General features: G+C 42.4%; 1 protein-coding gene across 1 annotated transcript in view; it reads right to left on the bottom strand.

The window, feature by feature from the left end:
• POLR3B (RNA polymerase III subunit B) overlaps positions 1-8,666 on the bottom strand; it is a 115,336-nt gene extending 106,670 nt beyond the window's left edge. Inside the window, exons 1-4 of the mRNA XM_052639337.1 lie at positions 8,533-8,666; positions 4,626-4,658; positions 2,371-2,427; positions 2,222-2,286 (exon numbers count right to left, since the gene is read on the bottom strand). Of these exons, the coding sequence (XP_052495297.1) occupies positions 2,222-2,286; positions 2,371-2,427; positions 4,626-4,658; positions 8,533-8,604 (227 nt within the window). The 5' untranslated portion in view covers positions 8,605-8,666. The remainder of the gene's footprint in view (positions 1-2,221; positions 2,287-2,370; positions 2,428-4,625; positions 4,659-8,532) is intronic.
• Between the last annotated feature and the right edge of the window lie 3,743 nt (positions 8,667-12,409).

The raw sequence follows: 12,409 nt of genomic DNA, 5'->3' as shown, positions 1-12,409 counted from the left end.
CGAACCTCATTCCATAGTTCATCAGGCACTCTGCCTATCAGATCTAGTCCCTTAAATCTATTTCTCACTTCCACTGTATAATCACAAGGGATTTGATTTAGGTCATATCTGAATGGTCTAGTGGTTTTCCCTACTTTCTTCAATTTAAGTCTGAATTTGGCAATAAGGAGCTCATGATCTGAGCCACAGTCAGCTCCTGGTCTCGTTTTAGCTGACTGTATAGAGCTTCTCCATCTTTGGCTGCAAAGAATATAATCAATCTGATTTTGGTGTTGATCATCTGGTGATATCCATGTGTAGAGTCTTCTTTTGTGTTGTTGGAAGGGGGTGTTTGCTATGACCAGTGCGTTCTCTTGACAAAATTCTATTAGCCTTTGCCCTGCTTCATTCCGTATGCCAAGGCCAAATTTGCCTGTTACTCCAGGTGTTTCTTGACTTCCTACTTTTGCATTCCAGTCCCCTATAATGTAAAGGACAACTGTTTTGGGTGCTAGTTCTAAAAGGTCTGGTCCCATCACTTAATGACAAATAGATGGGGAAGCAATGGAAACAGTGACAGATTTTACCTTTTGGGCTCCAAAATCAGTGCAGATGGGGACTGCAGCCGTAAAATTAAAAGACGTTGCTCCTTGGAAGGAAAAGTTATAACCAACCTAGACAGCTTATTAAAAAGCAGAGACATTACTTTGCCAACAAAGGTCTAGTCAAAGCTATGGTTTTTCCAGTAGTCATGTATGGATGTGAGAGTTGGACTATAAAGAAGGCTGAGCACCAAAGAATTGATGCTTTTGAACTGTGGTGTTGGAGAAGACTCTTGAGAGTCCCTTGGACTGCAAGGAGGTTCAACCAGTCCATTCTAAAGGAAAGCAGGTCCTGAATATACATTGGAAGGACTGATGCTGAAGCTGAAACTGCAATACTTTGGCCATCTGATGTGAAGAACTAACTCATGAAAAGACTCTGATGCTGGGAAAGATTGAAGGAGGGAGGAGAAGGTGACAACAGAGGATGAGATGGTTGGATGGCATCACCGACTCAATAGACAACAGTTTGAGTAAACTCTGGGAGCTGGTGACGGACAGGAAGGCCTGGCGTGCTGCAGTCCATGGGGTTGCAAAGAGTCGGACATGACAGCGACTGGACTGAACTAAACTGAACTGAACAGAAAGAAACTGAGGGGAAGAAAAAAAGCTCTTCTCACAGTAGAATTCTTACATTAATGTAGAAGGAATGATAGAAAGATACTGGCCACTAGATAAACACCAAAGTAATTACTTTTAAAGGTAAAAACTACCAATGCATGCTAAAGTAGTGGGTTAGGGTATGACAAATAAGACACTTATGACAAATAAGGTTAGGGTATGACAAATAAGACAGTATGACAAATAAGACACTTGCATAGTCTCAAAGGATCACCCCGAAGACTGTGATGGATTACTTTACTGTGGAGAAGCCTGGAAGATACCACCTTAACCAAATGAACCAAGTTAAAATCACCAATAATAAAACAGATTGACAGCTATACCACCTGATATGGTGCAGTAAGAGCAACACAAAGCATCGCTTCTGAGGCCAAAAAGGCATAAACCAATGTAGCCATGAGCAAACACACACACCCAAACTGAGGACATTTCACAGAACAACTGACCAGAATTCTTCAAAAGTGTCAAGGTCAAAAACATGTCAAGGTCACGTGCAAGACCACGACTAAGAGAACTTGAGCAACTGCCACAGGTTGGAGAAGACAAAGGAGACCTATGCCACCTGGACCTAAAGCAGGTCCTGGATTGAATCCCAGACCAGGTAAAGGACATTTGCGGGAAACCTAAGATTAGTTGACAGTACTGTATCAGTGCTGATTTCCCAGTGTGGCTAATTGTGCTATGCCTACATAAGATGTTAACATCAGCATAAACTGGGTGAAGGGTAACATTGGAACTCTGTCTTATTTTTGTAATTCTTTAGGTCTATAAAATTGTTTTTAAGAAAGGCTTAAACCTAAGTTTCAGTAACTTTTCACTCATAACTACTTGTTATCATTAGCTTACCAATTAAAAATTGAACATTTGATAATTATCTTCCTATTCAAAACAAAAAAGGAGAATTATATTAAAAGAATTTTGACAGCAACTACAATCACTATTAAAAAAAAAAGTCAGATAGACACACAAAAATGTTAAACATGATCAAAATAGCAAACTAAGAGTAGTTGGTTCCTTACTTTAAGTACCACATGGGGTCAGCATCACTTGTAACCTTTTCATTGGCTTTCATTATTTTCTTTATCTGCAATGGAAAGAGTAACATGAGGAAAGACTCCGGCTTCCAGTTCATTTGTAATCATATCCTTTCCCAAGATCTGATGCTTACCTCTACATTAATGAAATAGTTAAATGAATCTATATGCTGTTTCACAAGGCCTTTCACCTAAATGGATAAAAAATAAAAGCAGGTTAGCAACGAAATAGCACATTACACAAGGGGCTTAACCTGATCTATAAATTTTCCCCAAAACCAAAGTGACCACAAAAAATCCATAAATTTTACTTGGCAAAACTTTCTATTTTCACGCCCTCATTCCATTTCTCCTCCATCTTACTAGAATACCCTCAAACTTTCCTCCCTGAAAAACAACCTGACGTTTGGAATTCAAGATATATACCTAATGACTCCCCATGAGCTAACAAATTAGGCAAGAAAGAAAATCCAAGAAAAAAATATAGCAATCAAGCATCATCTCTCCAACCCTCAAACAATGCCTATTTTCTCTTTTTTCTTGCTCCTATGTAAGTGATTTTATGATTTTCCCATATCTGGTCTTTCATATCAGTTTTAGAAGAATGAGGGGGAAAAATAAGGATCTCTATTAAGGAAATCAAAAATGAATGCATTTAAAATTGAAAGCAAGGTGAATCCCAGGGACCAACAAACAGATCAGCTCCAGTGACTGCCTTTCATCTCAAAAGTCAGTACAGCTACACAGACAGTGCTGTGTGCTGCTATGAAAAACCCTGAAATGCTAAGCACAGATTCCAAAGTCTTAGGATTTAAAAGGACTGTAACGTGTTCAACTTTTTACATTAATGTTCAAACGTAATTAGTTCAACACTTCTAGAATACACTCAACAGAAAGCATCACAGGGCCTCTGCTTTAATTACACCTCTTTTGAGGGATCTCACTGGCTTACTAAGCAGTTATCCCATTTTGAAATAGTCCTGATTGTTGGGGGAAAAATTCACTCTTATAATGATCTCTAGTCTAACATCCTGCAGTTTCCCCCCCATGGGCTTAATGTCTTTTCTGGAGAAAATGTCTTCTCCACCACAGTCCATTTAGTTATCACATCTCTTTTATGTCCTCTCTTCCAGGCTGAAGAGGCTCTTCCACTATTTCTCACAGACATGCTTTCCAGACTCTTCAGCAGCCCATGGACCGTAAAAACTGGTCAGAAATCTGGCCTTGACAATTCCCAGCCTCATCTGCCAGCATGCTTCCTTCTGCCAATAATACAGAACTAAGATGGAAAAAACCTGACTCATTTTTCAACCCTCTTTTCTTTCACTGAGCATAATGCTTCCAAGAGCATCCACACTGTAGCATGTATTGGCACTTTCTATTGCCAAAAACATAGCATTGTGTGGATATATCATATTTCATTTAGCCATCCATCATTTGGTATTCGAGTTGTTTCTATTTTTGGCTATTATAAATAATGCTGCTATGAACATCTGTGTACAAGTTTTTGCATGGACATATGTTTTTGTTTCTCTTGAGTAAATACCTAGGAGTAGAATTGCAGCATCATACAGTAACTATATGTTTAACCATCTGATGAACTGCCAGGCTGTTTTCCAAAGCGGCTATATCTCCATCAGTAGATTGTGAGGGTTCCAATTGCTCCACATCCCCACCAACATTTGTTATTGTCTTTCTTTCTTCACTATAGCCATCCTACTGGGTGTCAAGTGGTCTCATTGTGGAACCTGCTACTATTTAGCATAAGCGCTTTAAAACTGAAATTCAATGATAACAGGAACCTTATAATCTGTACTTCCTTTGTCTGAACCACTCATCCACTCCAGCCAAGCAGACTGGACTCTGTTTTCAACAGACCCCATGGATCCTCCTCTTGAGGTCTTTTATTAAGCCATGCTTCCCGCATCCTACCTTTCAGCTTAGGTAATTCCTTTCCTCTTGTTGTTGTTGTTTAGTTGCTAAGTTGTGTCTGACTCTTTTGCAACCCCATGGACTGCACTCTGCCAGGCCACTGAGCCAACTGGGAAGTCCTCCCCTCCTCTGAGGATGTGGTTTATGTCTCACCTCCTTTAGGAGGCCCTTTCTGACCACCTGTGGCATCAATCTTCTGCCAGCAGCACTTTGGTTTGTATTATTCCTATGCCAAGTGACAATGTAAACTACTTCCTACCTCTAAAATTAGATTACAATCCCCTACCTAGTACTTTATGGACAGGGTTACTGCCTTATAATTTCTCATATTTCTAAAACTTAGAAAAGTACACAGTTGTACAAAGTCAACAAATGTTGGTGATAAAAATTTAATTTTAAAAAAGGCTTATTTCTTGACTCTTGATTGGAAGAATAACTGTTATTAGATATTAATTACCTTTAAAAATGCTGGAAGCAGCCGCCATTTTTCCTGTGAATCAGAACAATAAAAGTATCAGAACTCTGTGTCAGTGATCACAATATTTTCATGAGGTTATTTTAATGTACCGAAAGTGACTTACTTTATCGCAGTAAGCAAAAGAAAGTAAGTAGAAACAAAAAGAACAATTTTTACATTGCAACCTTTTTATGGAAATCACATATGTACTGTACATGTACATGCATACAAACATATGCATACACACAAGCGTATATAAACCACAGATTTCTTAAATCGAATATACTTTAATCTCAATTTGATGACTCAAGATTCCAAGCACTTTTCATCTTTATTTTATTCTCATGACTCTTCCTGAGTAAGCAGGGTTTGCCAGTTTGAGAAAGGGAAAGTATCAGTAAGTTTCAGAGAGTTTGGTTTAAACCCAAAGGGAGTTCTTTCTCCCTCCTATTTTTTCTCAACTAGCACCTGGTCAGAACCCAGGCTGAAGAAAGATATCACCCGGTGTTCACCTATTTAAACAGCTGTGAACTAACTGCCACGTTCAGCTCTTAGGCCTGCTCTTCACACCTTCCTGAGCTTGTAAACAGCCTATCATGATATAACTCTTCATGAGTGTTATCTAATCTGTTCATGGGAAATCTGACAAATGGTTAGAACTGAGTCTAAAGTAAGAAAACACAGTTTCTGAGTAAGAGCCCAAGGATCATGTAAGACCTTGTGAGAAACTGTAAAATTTTTTTGACTTTGGGCAACAGAGAAGTGCTGGAAGGTTTTGAGCAAGAGTGACAAGGTGATGTGATCCATTTTAACTGATCACTCCAGCTGCTGGGGTGAGAAAAGACAAGGTTAGAAGCAGAGGGATCATTTAGGAGTTTCCTGCAATACTCTAGGCTGATAACAATACAGGTAGTGAGAAACTGTTGCCTAGGAAAACACGATGTGAAGTTAGAGTCAACAGGACTTGATAGTATATGAGATGCAGGAATCTGAGAAAGACAAACAGAGACTGACACCTTAGTGCTGCCATTTCTGGAGATGAAGAGGCAGGGATGCTGCCGGGGCAGCCCCTTTAGTGTGAAGGGGCGACCAGGAGTTTGGCTGGGGGCATGTTAAATTTGAGATACCCATTAGACATGCAGGTGGAGATGCCAAATAGACAACAAATGAGTCTGGAACTTGGGAAGAGTGGCCTGGAGATCTAAGTCAGGGAAAGTCAGCAGACGGACAGGAGTGGAAGTCATGAAACAGATAAGCCCATCTACGGAGTGTAGGTGGAGAGGAGCTCCATGAAGCTGAGATCAAAAACACTCCAACACTTGGAGCAGCAGAAAGCACACTGAGCAAGAGAGATCGAGGAGTGGCCAGAGAGGGAGGCAGACAATCTGGAAAACGGAAAAACATTTTTTAAGAAACGGTAAGTGGGGTCAGGGGTAAACAGAAAATCTCTATACCTTCCTCTCAGTTTTGCCCTGAACCTAAAACTGCTCTTTAAAAAAGTCATCTTTAAAGAAAAAAAAAATTTTAATTGAAGGATAACTGCTTTTACAGAATTTTACTGGTTTCTACCAAACATACACACACACACACACACACACACACACACAAGAAATGACTCTAGCAAAACTAATCTATGATGACAGAAATCAAATGGTGGTGTAGGGCTTAAACTGAAAAGGGCACTTTCTGCAATGATGAAAATGTTCCATATCCTGTATGGGGTGGTAGTTATTTGGGTATACATAACTGTAAAAACTAATGTAAATGAACACTAAGTAAGTACTTCTGCATTTTACTGGATGTAAATCTACAAACAATGAAAGACAGACCAAAACGGACTACAGGAGGAGAGTAGAAAGAGCTTGAGGAGCTGGAGTGGAGAGAGGGCAGGTGGGGAGAAACAAGCTAGAGAAGTAAGTGGTGGCCAGATTGAGAAAAGCCTTAACAATATGGTAAAGATTAGATTTTTTTTTGCCCTGAGAGCAATGGGCAGACTGAAGAATTTTAACCAATGGAGCAATATGAGTATACCTGCATGTTTAAACTGATGGCCCTGGTGACAGAGTAGAGAATAATGGGACAAGTAAGAAGCCAAGGAAGTAACAGATGACAGTGGCTGACTTGGAGAACAGTGGGAATGTCAGAATTGAGTACATTTTGTAGCTGGGGCCCTTAAGATAGGATGGTGGACTGGATGCAGAGGGTCAGGAAGAGGAACTTTTATTTCTAAATCAGAAGACTGAAAATACGTTTCTGGTCCCTTCATTGCTGTGCAAATTCAGAGAAGAAACAGAAATCCTGCAGCTCTCTGGAAAAGCAGTTCAGTCAGCAGTTAAGGTCAGGAGCTCTGGAGTCTGACTGCTGAAATCCAAAATCCCCAACAGTCACTTAATGGCCTTCTGACACTGGGTTACTTACTTAACTTCTCTGGGTCTTTAAAATTTTCATTGGCAAAATGGGGCAAAAATATTACTTGCTTCGGAGGATTAAATAACATAATGCTCACTAGGTTTGAACACAGCTGGCACATAATAAGTGCTCAGTAAATGCTGGCTCTTGAAGAGCAGTTCAAGAGTTAAAAATTCAAACCAACTATACTCCAATATAAAATAAACAAAAAAAGTTAAAAATCCAGTATTGCCTAAAGAAAATCACCATGTACAAAGGCACTCACAGAATCTAACACTGACTGTAATTCATCAGAATGTAATCTGCAGAATGATTATAAAGAAATTGATTCATTGATCTTGTCAGTCATCCTGCTTAAACCTGTCAATAGCATCCCAGGCCTCCTACAAATGTCTAACAAAACCTTTCATAACCAGGACCCTTATCTGTCACCTTTAATCTCTCCTCTACTTTTCCACACTCCAGTACTACTGGATTTATTTTTATTTCTCAAAAATATCAGATGGCCTTGCCTCCAGGTTTCAAGAGTCTTGTTCCCGCTACGTCAATCTCTCCCTTGACTATTTCTCTATGTCCCCAACCGATGCCAACTAAAATTTTGAGCCCCAGAGAAGTTATATGTCTTTCCACAAAATAAAATTATATCAACAGCTGAACTTCATCAGGCAGCTCATAGTAGGATGCTGCTAAGTCGCTTCAGTCGTGTCCAACTCTGTGCGACCCCATAGACGGCAGCCCATCAGGCTCCCCCGTCCCTGGGATTCTCCAGGCAAGAACACTGGAGTGGGTTGCCATTTCCTTCTCCAATGCAGGAAAGTGAAAAGTCAAAGTGAAGTCGCTCAGTCATGTCTGACTCTTAGCGCCCCCATGGACTGCAGCCTACCAGGCTCCTCCATCCATGGGATTTTCCAGGCAGGAGTACTGGAGTGGGGTGCCATTGCCTTCTCCGCAGAGTAGGATAGTTATCCTTAACTTCTGAGAAGCTGATGAAAGCTACAGGGGTACTCCCCAAGAAAACACTTAAAATTTGGAGTAAATTTTCTGGGCACTTAAAATACTCTTGCAATCTCAACTTGAGTTCCCGGCGAAAAGGAGAAATTACTAGCCTGGGATTCAGACGATTTGGTTTTACCACCACAGCCAGCGCTAAGCTCCCTGGACCTCAGCATCCTTTATAAGGAAGCAAGCAATACGTCCCCCAAGGTGGGTGAGAGTCAGTCCTCCCCTGACAACACACGCACACTAGAATGGGTGCAACCCCGGAGCCGTGGGCGGGGCTGCTAGGCCAGCGTGGCGCCTGCCAGCTCCCCCAGCTCAACCATCCAACGTGGGTCCAGCGGCCGGCTAGGGAGTGAACTCGCCGAGCCCCGAGCCAGCGCTGAGTCCTGAGCATGCGCAGAAGACTCGGCCCGGCCCCCTCCACAGCCAGGACTCTCGGGGCAACGCCTCTCGGGGACGCATCACGGCCCCTTCCGCTCACCATTTGCCCTGCACTCACCTCTACAGTTGGGATCGGCGCAGCCAGCTGCTCCGGGGTCAGGTTCCCAAACTCTTCGGCAAGCAGGTCCATGCTACTCACGATGAACCAGACAGTAAGCAGAATACTCACGTGCGCCTCCCTTGCGTCAAGGTATCCGCTGTACCGGTAGAGAGCGGTGCGTGGTAGCTTAAAGGGTTCGCCGCACAACTTAATAGGAGGAAGAAAGGTTCCGCCTGCTGTCGGTCGGAACCTGCGGTTGAACCCGGATGTGGCTGAGGTGGAGCCAGGAAACTGCGCCCTCTGGTGTCCTTCGGAAGTCTCGCGTGGGTAATCTGAAAGCCAGGCAGGGTTGTCGGTTCCTGCGATCTCAGTCAATCCGACTCTTTAGGACCCGGTGGACTGTAGCCCGCCAGACTCCTTTGCTATGGGATTATCCTAGCAAGAATACTAGAAAGTGTTAGTTGCTCAGTCGTGTCGACTCTTTGTGACCCTATGGACCGTAGCCCGCAAGGCTCTTCTGTCCATGGAATCCAGAGGATCTTCCCGACTCAGGAATGGAACCCCGGTCTCCTGCGTTACAGGCAGATTCTTTACAGTTTGAGCCACCAGGGAAGCCCCAAAAATACTAGAGTAGGTTGCCATTTACCTCCCCCAGGGGATCTTCCGGACCCAGAGGTGGAACCCGTGTCCCTTGCTTCTCTTGCACTGACAGGCGATTTTTTTTTTTTTTTTTACACTGCACTGCCTGGAGAGCCCCCAGTTATCCCATGCTGCTGCTGCTAAGTCGCTTCAGTCGTGTCCGACTCTGTGCGACCCCAGAGACGGCAGCTCACCAGGCTTCGCTGTCCCTGGGATTCTCCAGGCAAGAACACTGGAGTGGGTTGCCATTTCCTTCTCCAATCCATGAAAGTGAAAAAGGAAAGTGAAGTCAGAGTCGTGCCCAACTCTCAGCGACCCCATGGACTGCAGCCCACCAGGCTCCTCCATCCATGGGATTTTCCAGGCAAGAGTACTGGAGTGGGGTGCCATTGCCTTCTCCGCAGTTATCCCATAATTGAGGCCAAAAAGCATATTGTTTTAAAAATATTTCACAGAAAAGGGTAAAAGGAGAATTTGCACGACTTGAGCCACAGAAGCATAGGAATCATTTAATTTAGTCCCAAACTACACGTATACTATGGAAAAGTAGGAAATATACCAAATACCTGGTAGGAGGGGATTGGTTTAAAAACTTAAGGTACGTGTGTGGTGGACTACTATACAGCCATTAAAACGACCACAAAATGAGGAGGAATTAACTTTACCTAGAGAGAAGGCAATGGCACCCCACTCCAGTACTCTTGCCTGGAAAAATCCCATGGATGGAGGAGCCTGGTAGGCTGCAGTCCATGGGGTCGCTAAGAGTCGGACATGACTGAGCGACTTCCCTTTCACTTTTCACTTTCCTGCATTGGAGAAGGAAATGGCAACCCACTCCAGTGTTCTTGCCTGGAGAATCCCAGGGACGGGGAAGCCTGATGGGCTGCCGTCTCTGGGGTCACACAGAGTCGGACACGACTGAAGCGACTTAGCAGCAGAGAGTAGAGCATAACAGGACAGCAAAAAAGCTAGTTATATTCTGAAAGAACTAGGCAGAAGATCCAGGAGTAAATGTCAGCAGAAATTTAATATGAAAAGTGACATTTTAAATCAGTTGGAAAGATGCTTTTCCAAAAAATGATGTTGGAGCTGCTGATTAGCTGTTTTGAGAGGAAAAATATATGTATATTATATGTAAATTCTATAGGGATTACATATTTAAATGTTAACAACCTTAGAAGGAAATATAAAGTGAACAAATTAATGAAAATGAATGGTGACTGCCTTCAAGCATGAAAACACAGAAATCATAAAGGAAAATATTCATAGATTGAATCATAAAATTCTACCCATAGTTTTAGGATTCCATGAAAAATTTAAAATTTTCTGAAGAGACGGTTAAAAATCTCCACGTATCGGTTTCAAGACACACAGTTGGCAGGTGAGAAAGGATTGATATCCCTCATTTAAAATGAACTTACATGAATCAATAGGGGAAAAAAATCCCATTGGAGGGGGGAAAGGCAAAAGAGAATCAACAGTTGTTTAGTATGTACAAAGTTTTAGTTCAGGAAGATGCAAAATTCTGGAAATGGATAATGGTCATAGTTTCACAACAGTGTGAGTGTACATAAGACCACTGAACTGTGCACTTGAAATGGTAAATTTTAGTATATTTTGCCATAGTAAATTACGAAAATTTATAAATATTCATTTGCCATTCTAAATGTTTAACCCTTGTGGCGATAGTGGTAAAGAGCTAGCCTGCCAATGCAGGAGACACTGGTTCAATCCCTGGGTCAGGGAGATACCCTGAAGGAGAGCACAGCAACCCACTCTAGTATTCTTGCCTGGAGAATCCCATGGACAGAGGAGCCTGGCAGGCTATGGTTCATAGGGTTGCAAAGAGTTGAAGACAACTAAAGCGACATGCACACACGCAACCCTAGCACTGGGTTAGTCTAATTTTTTGTTGTCGTCGTTTTGTTTTTTGTTGGAATAAGCATAGTTTTCCGATTTGGTAGGTTTGGGCTGGGGCCTGCAAATTTGCATTTCTAATAGGCTCCCAGGTGATGATGCTGATGCTGCTGGCCCAGTGATCACAGTTGAGAATCACTCTGTAACGTAATGTAACATAAGATTTATCACTCGATCCCATAGCCTGTTTATGTGTTTACCTCTCCTTCTGACAGGGAACACCTGGAACAGGGACTGTCTTGTTTGTGTTCCTCTTTTCAGCTTCTAACTCACTGTTTGTTCCTAAGTAAAGTTGCGTTGAATAAATGATTTGGGGGAAAAAATATGCGTTGAGTGATAAGTTCAATTTTTCATGTCATGCTTTTTAAAATTCTGATTTTTTTAAAGTGTCTCTGGAGGAAGATCTGGTAGCAGTGGTCCCAGAGTCCTACATGGGAGCAATTGGCTGACACTAAGTGGTATCCACCCTGTTTACACCTGCCTGGTCCATGAGGTAGGGGCATTTGCATCCTGGGGTCAAATCCATTGTCTTTCTGATCCCCTAAGGCAAGGGTTCCCAACCTCCAGGATCTAATGCCTGATGATCTGAGTTATAGATGATGTAATAACAATAGAAACAAAATGCACAATAAATGTAATGCACTTGAAACATCCTGAAACCACCCCCCACCCCAGTCCATGGAAAAATTGTTTTCCACAAAACTGGTCCCTGGTGCCAAAAAGTTTGGGGACTGCTGCTCTAACGGGCTGGAGTTTTTAATTCAAAAAAGCCAGAAACAGTCTCCTGGTTTCTGCTTTCTCCTGTCCTTTTCCTGAAATATTGGTACAAAAAAGACTTGGTGGTTTGAATAGAGGGCTGGGCAATTAGGGAAAGGAAATCAGAGAAAAATGGTTGACATCTTGGAATACTATCCCATCACCTAGGTATGAAGTGTTGTGGTCCCCAGATGGGAAAGTGACCAATGGGAGGAGAACCATGAGCATCAGTTAAAGAAGAGCAAGGGAAAGGGGAAAGCAGGGGTGTCAGAGCTGAGCCCTGGAATGTTAGGGAGTGTTTCTGTTGACTGTTTACTCTTTGCCAGGCATTGGAATAACCATTTTTTGTACATTCTCTGATTTCATAATCAAGGGGGAGAAGTATGATACTCCCCATTTTGCCAAGTGAGGAGACTAAGGTGGTTTGAGAAATTTGCCAAGCATGGTTGGAATTTAAATCCACACTTACCTGACCCCAGAGCCCATGTTTTAAACCACTCTATTGTGACACCAGCTGAATGGGTCAGTGGAAGACACCAGGCAGAGAAAGACAGCCTGAGCAAAACATGGGGGCTGTGGAGTA

This window comes from Budorcas taxicolor, chromosome 5 (assembly GCF_023091745.1).
Source record: "Budorcas taxicolor isolate Tak-1 chromosome 5, Takin1.1, whole genome shotgun sequence".
NCBI classification, from domain to species: domain Eukaryota; kingdom Metazoa; phylum Chordata; class Mammalia; order Artiodactyla; family Bovidae; genus Budorcas; species Budorcas taxicolor.
Note: the sequence above shows the minus strand (reverse complement) of the source record. Positions and strands in the feature narration are given on the sequence as shown.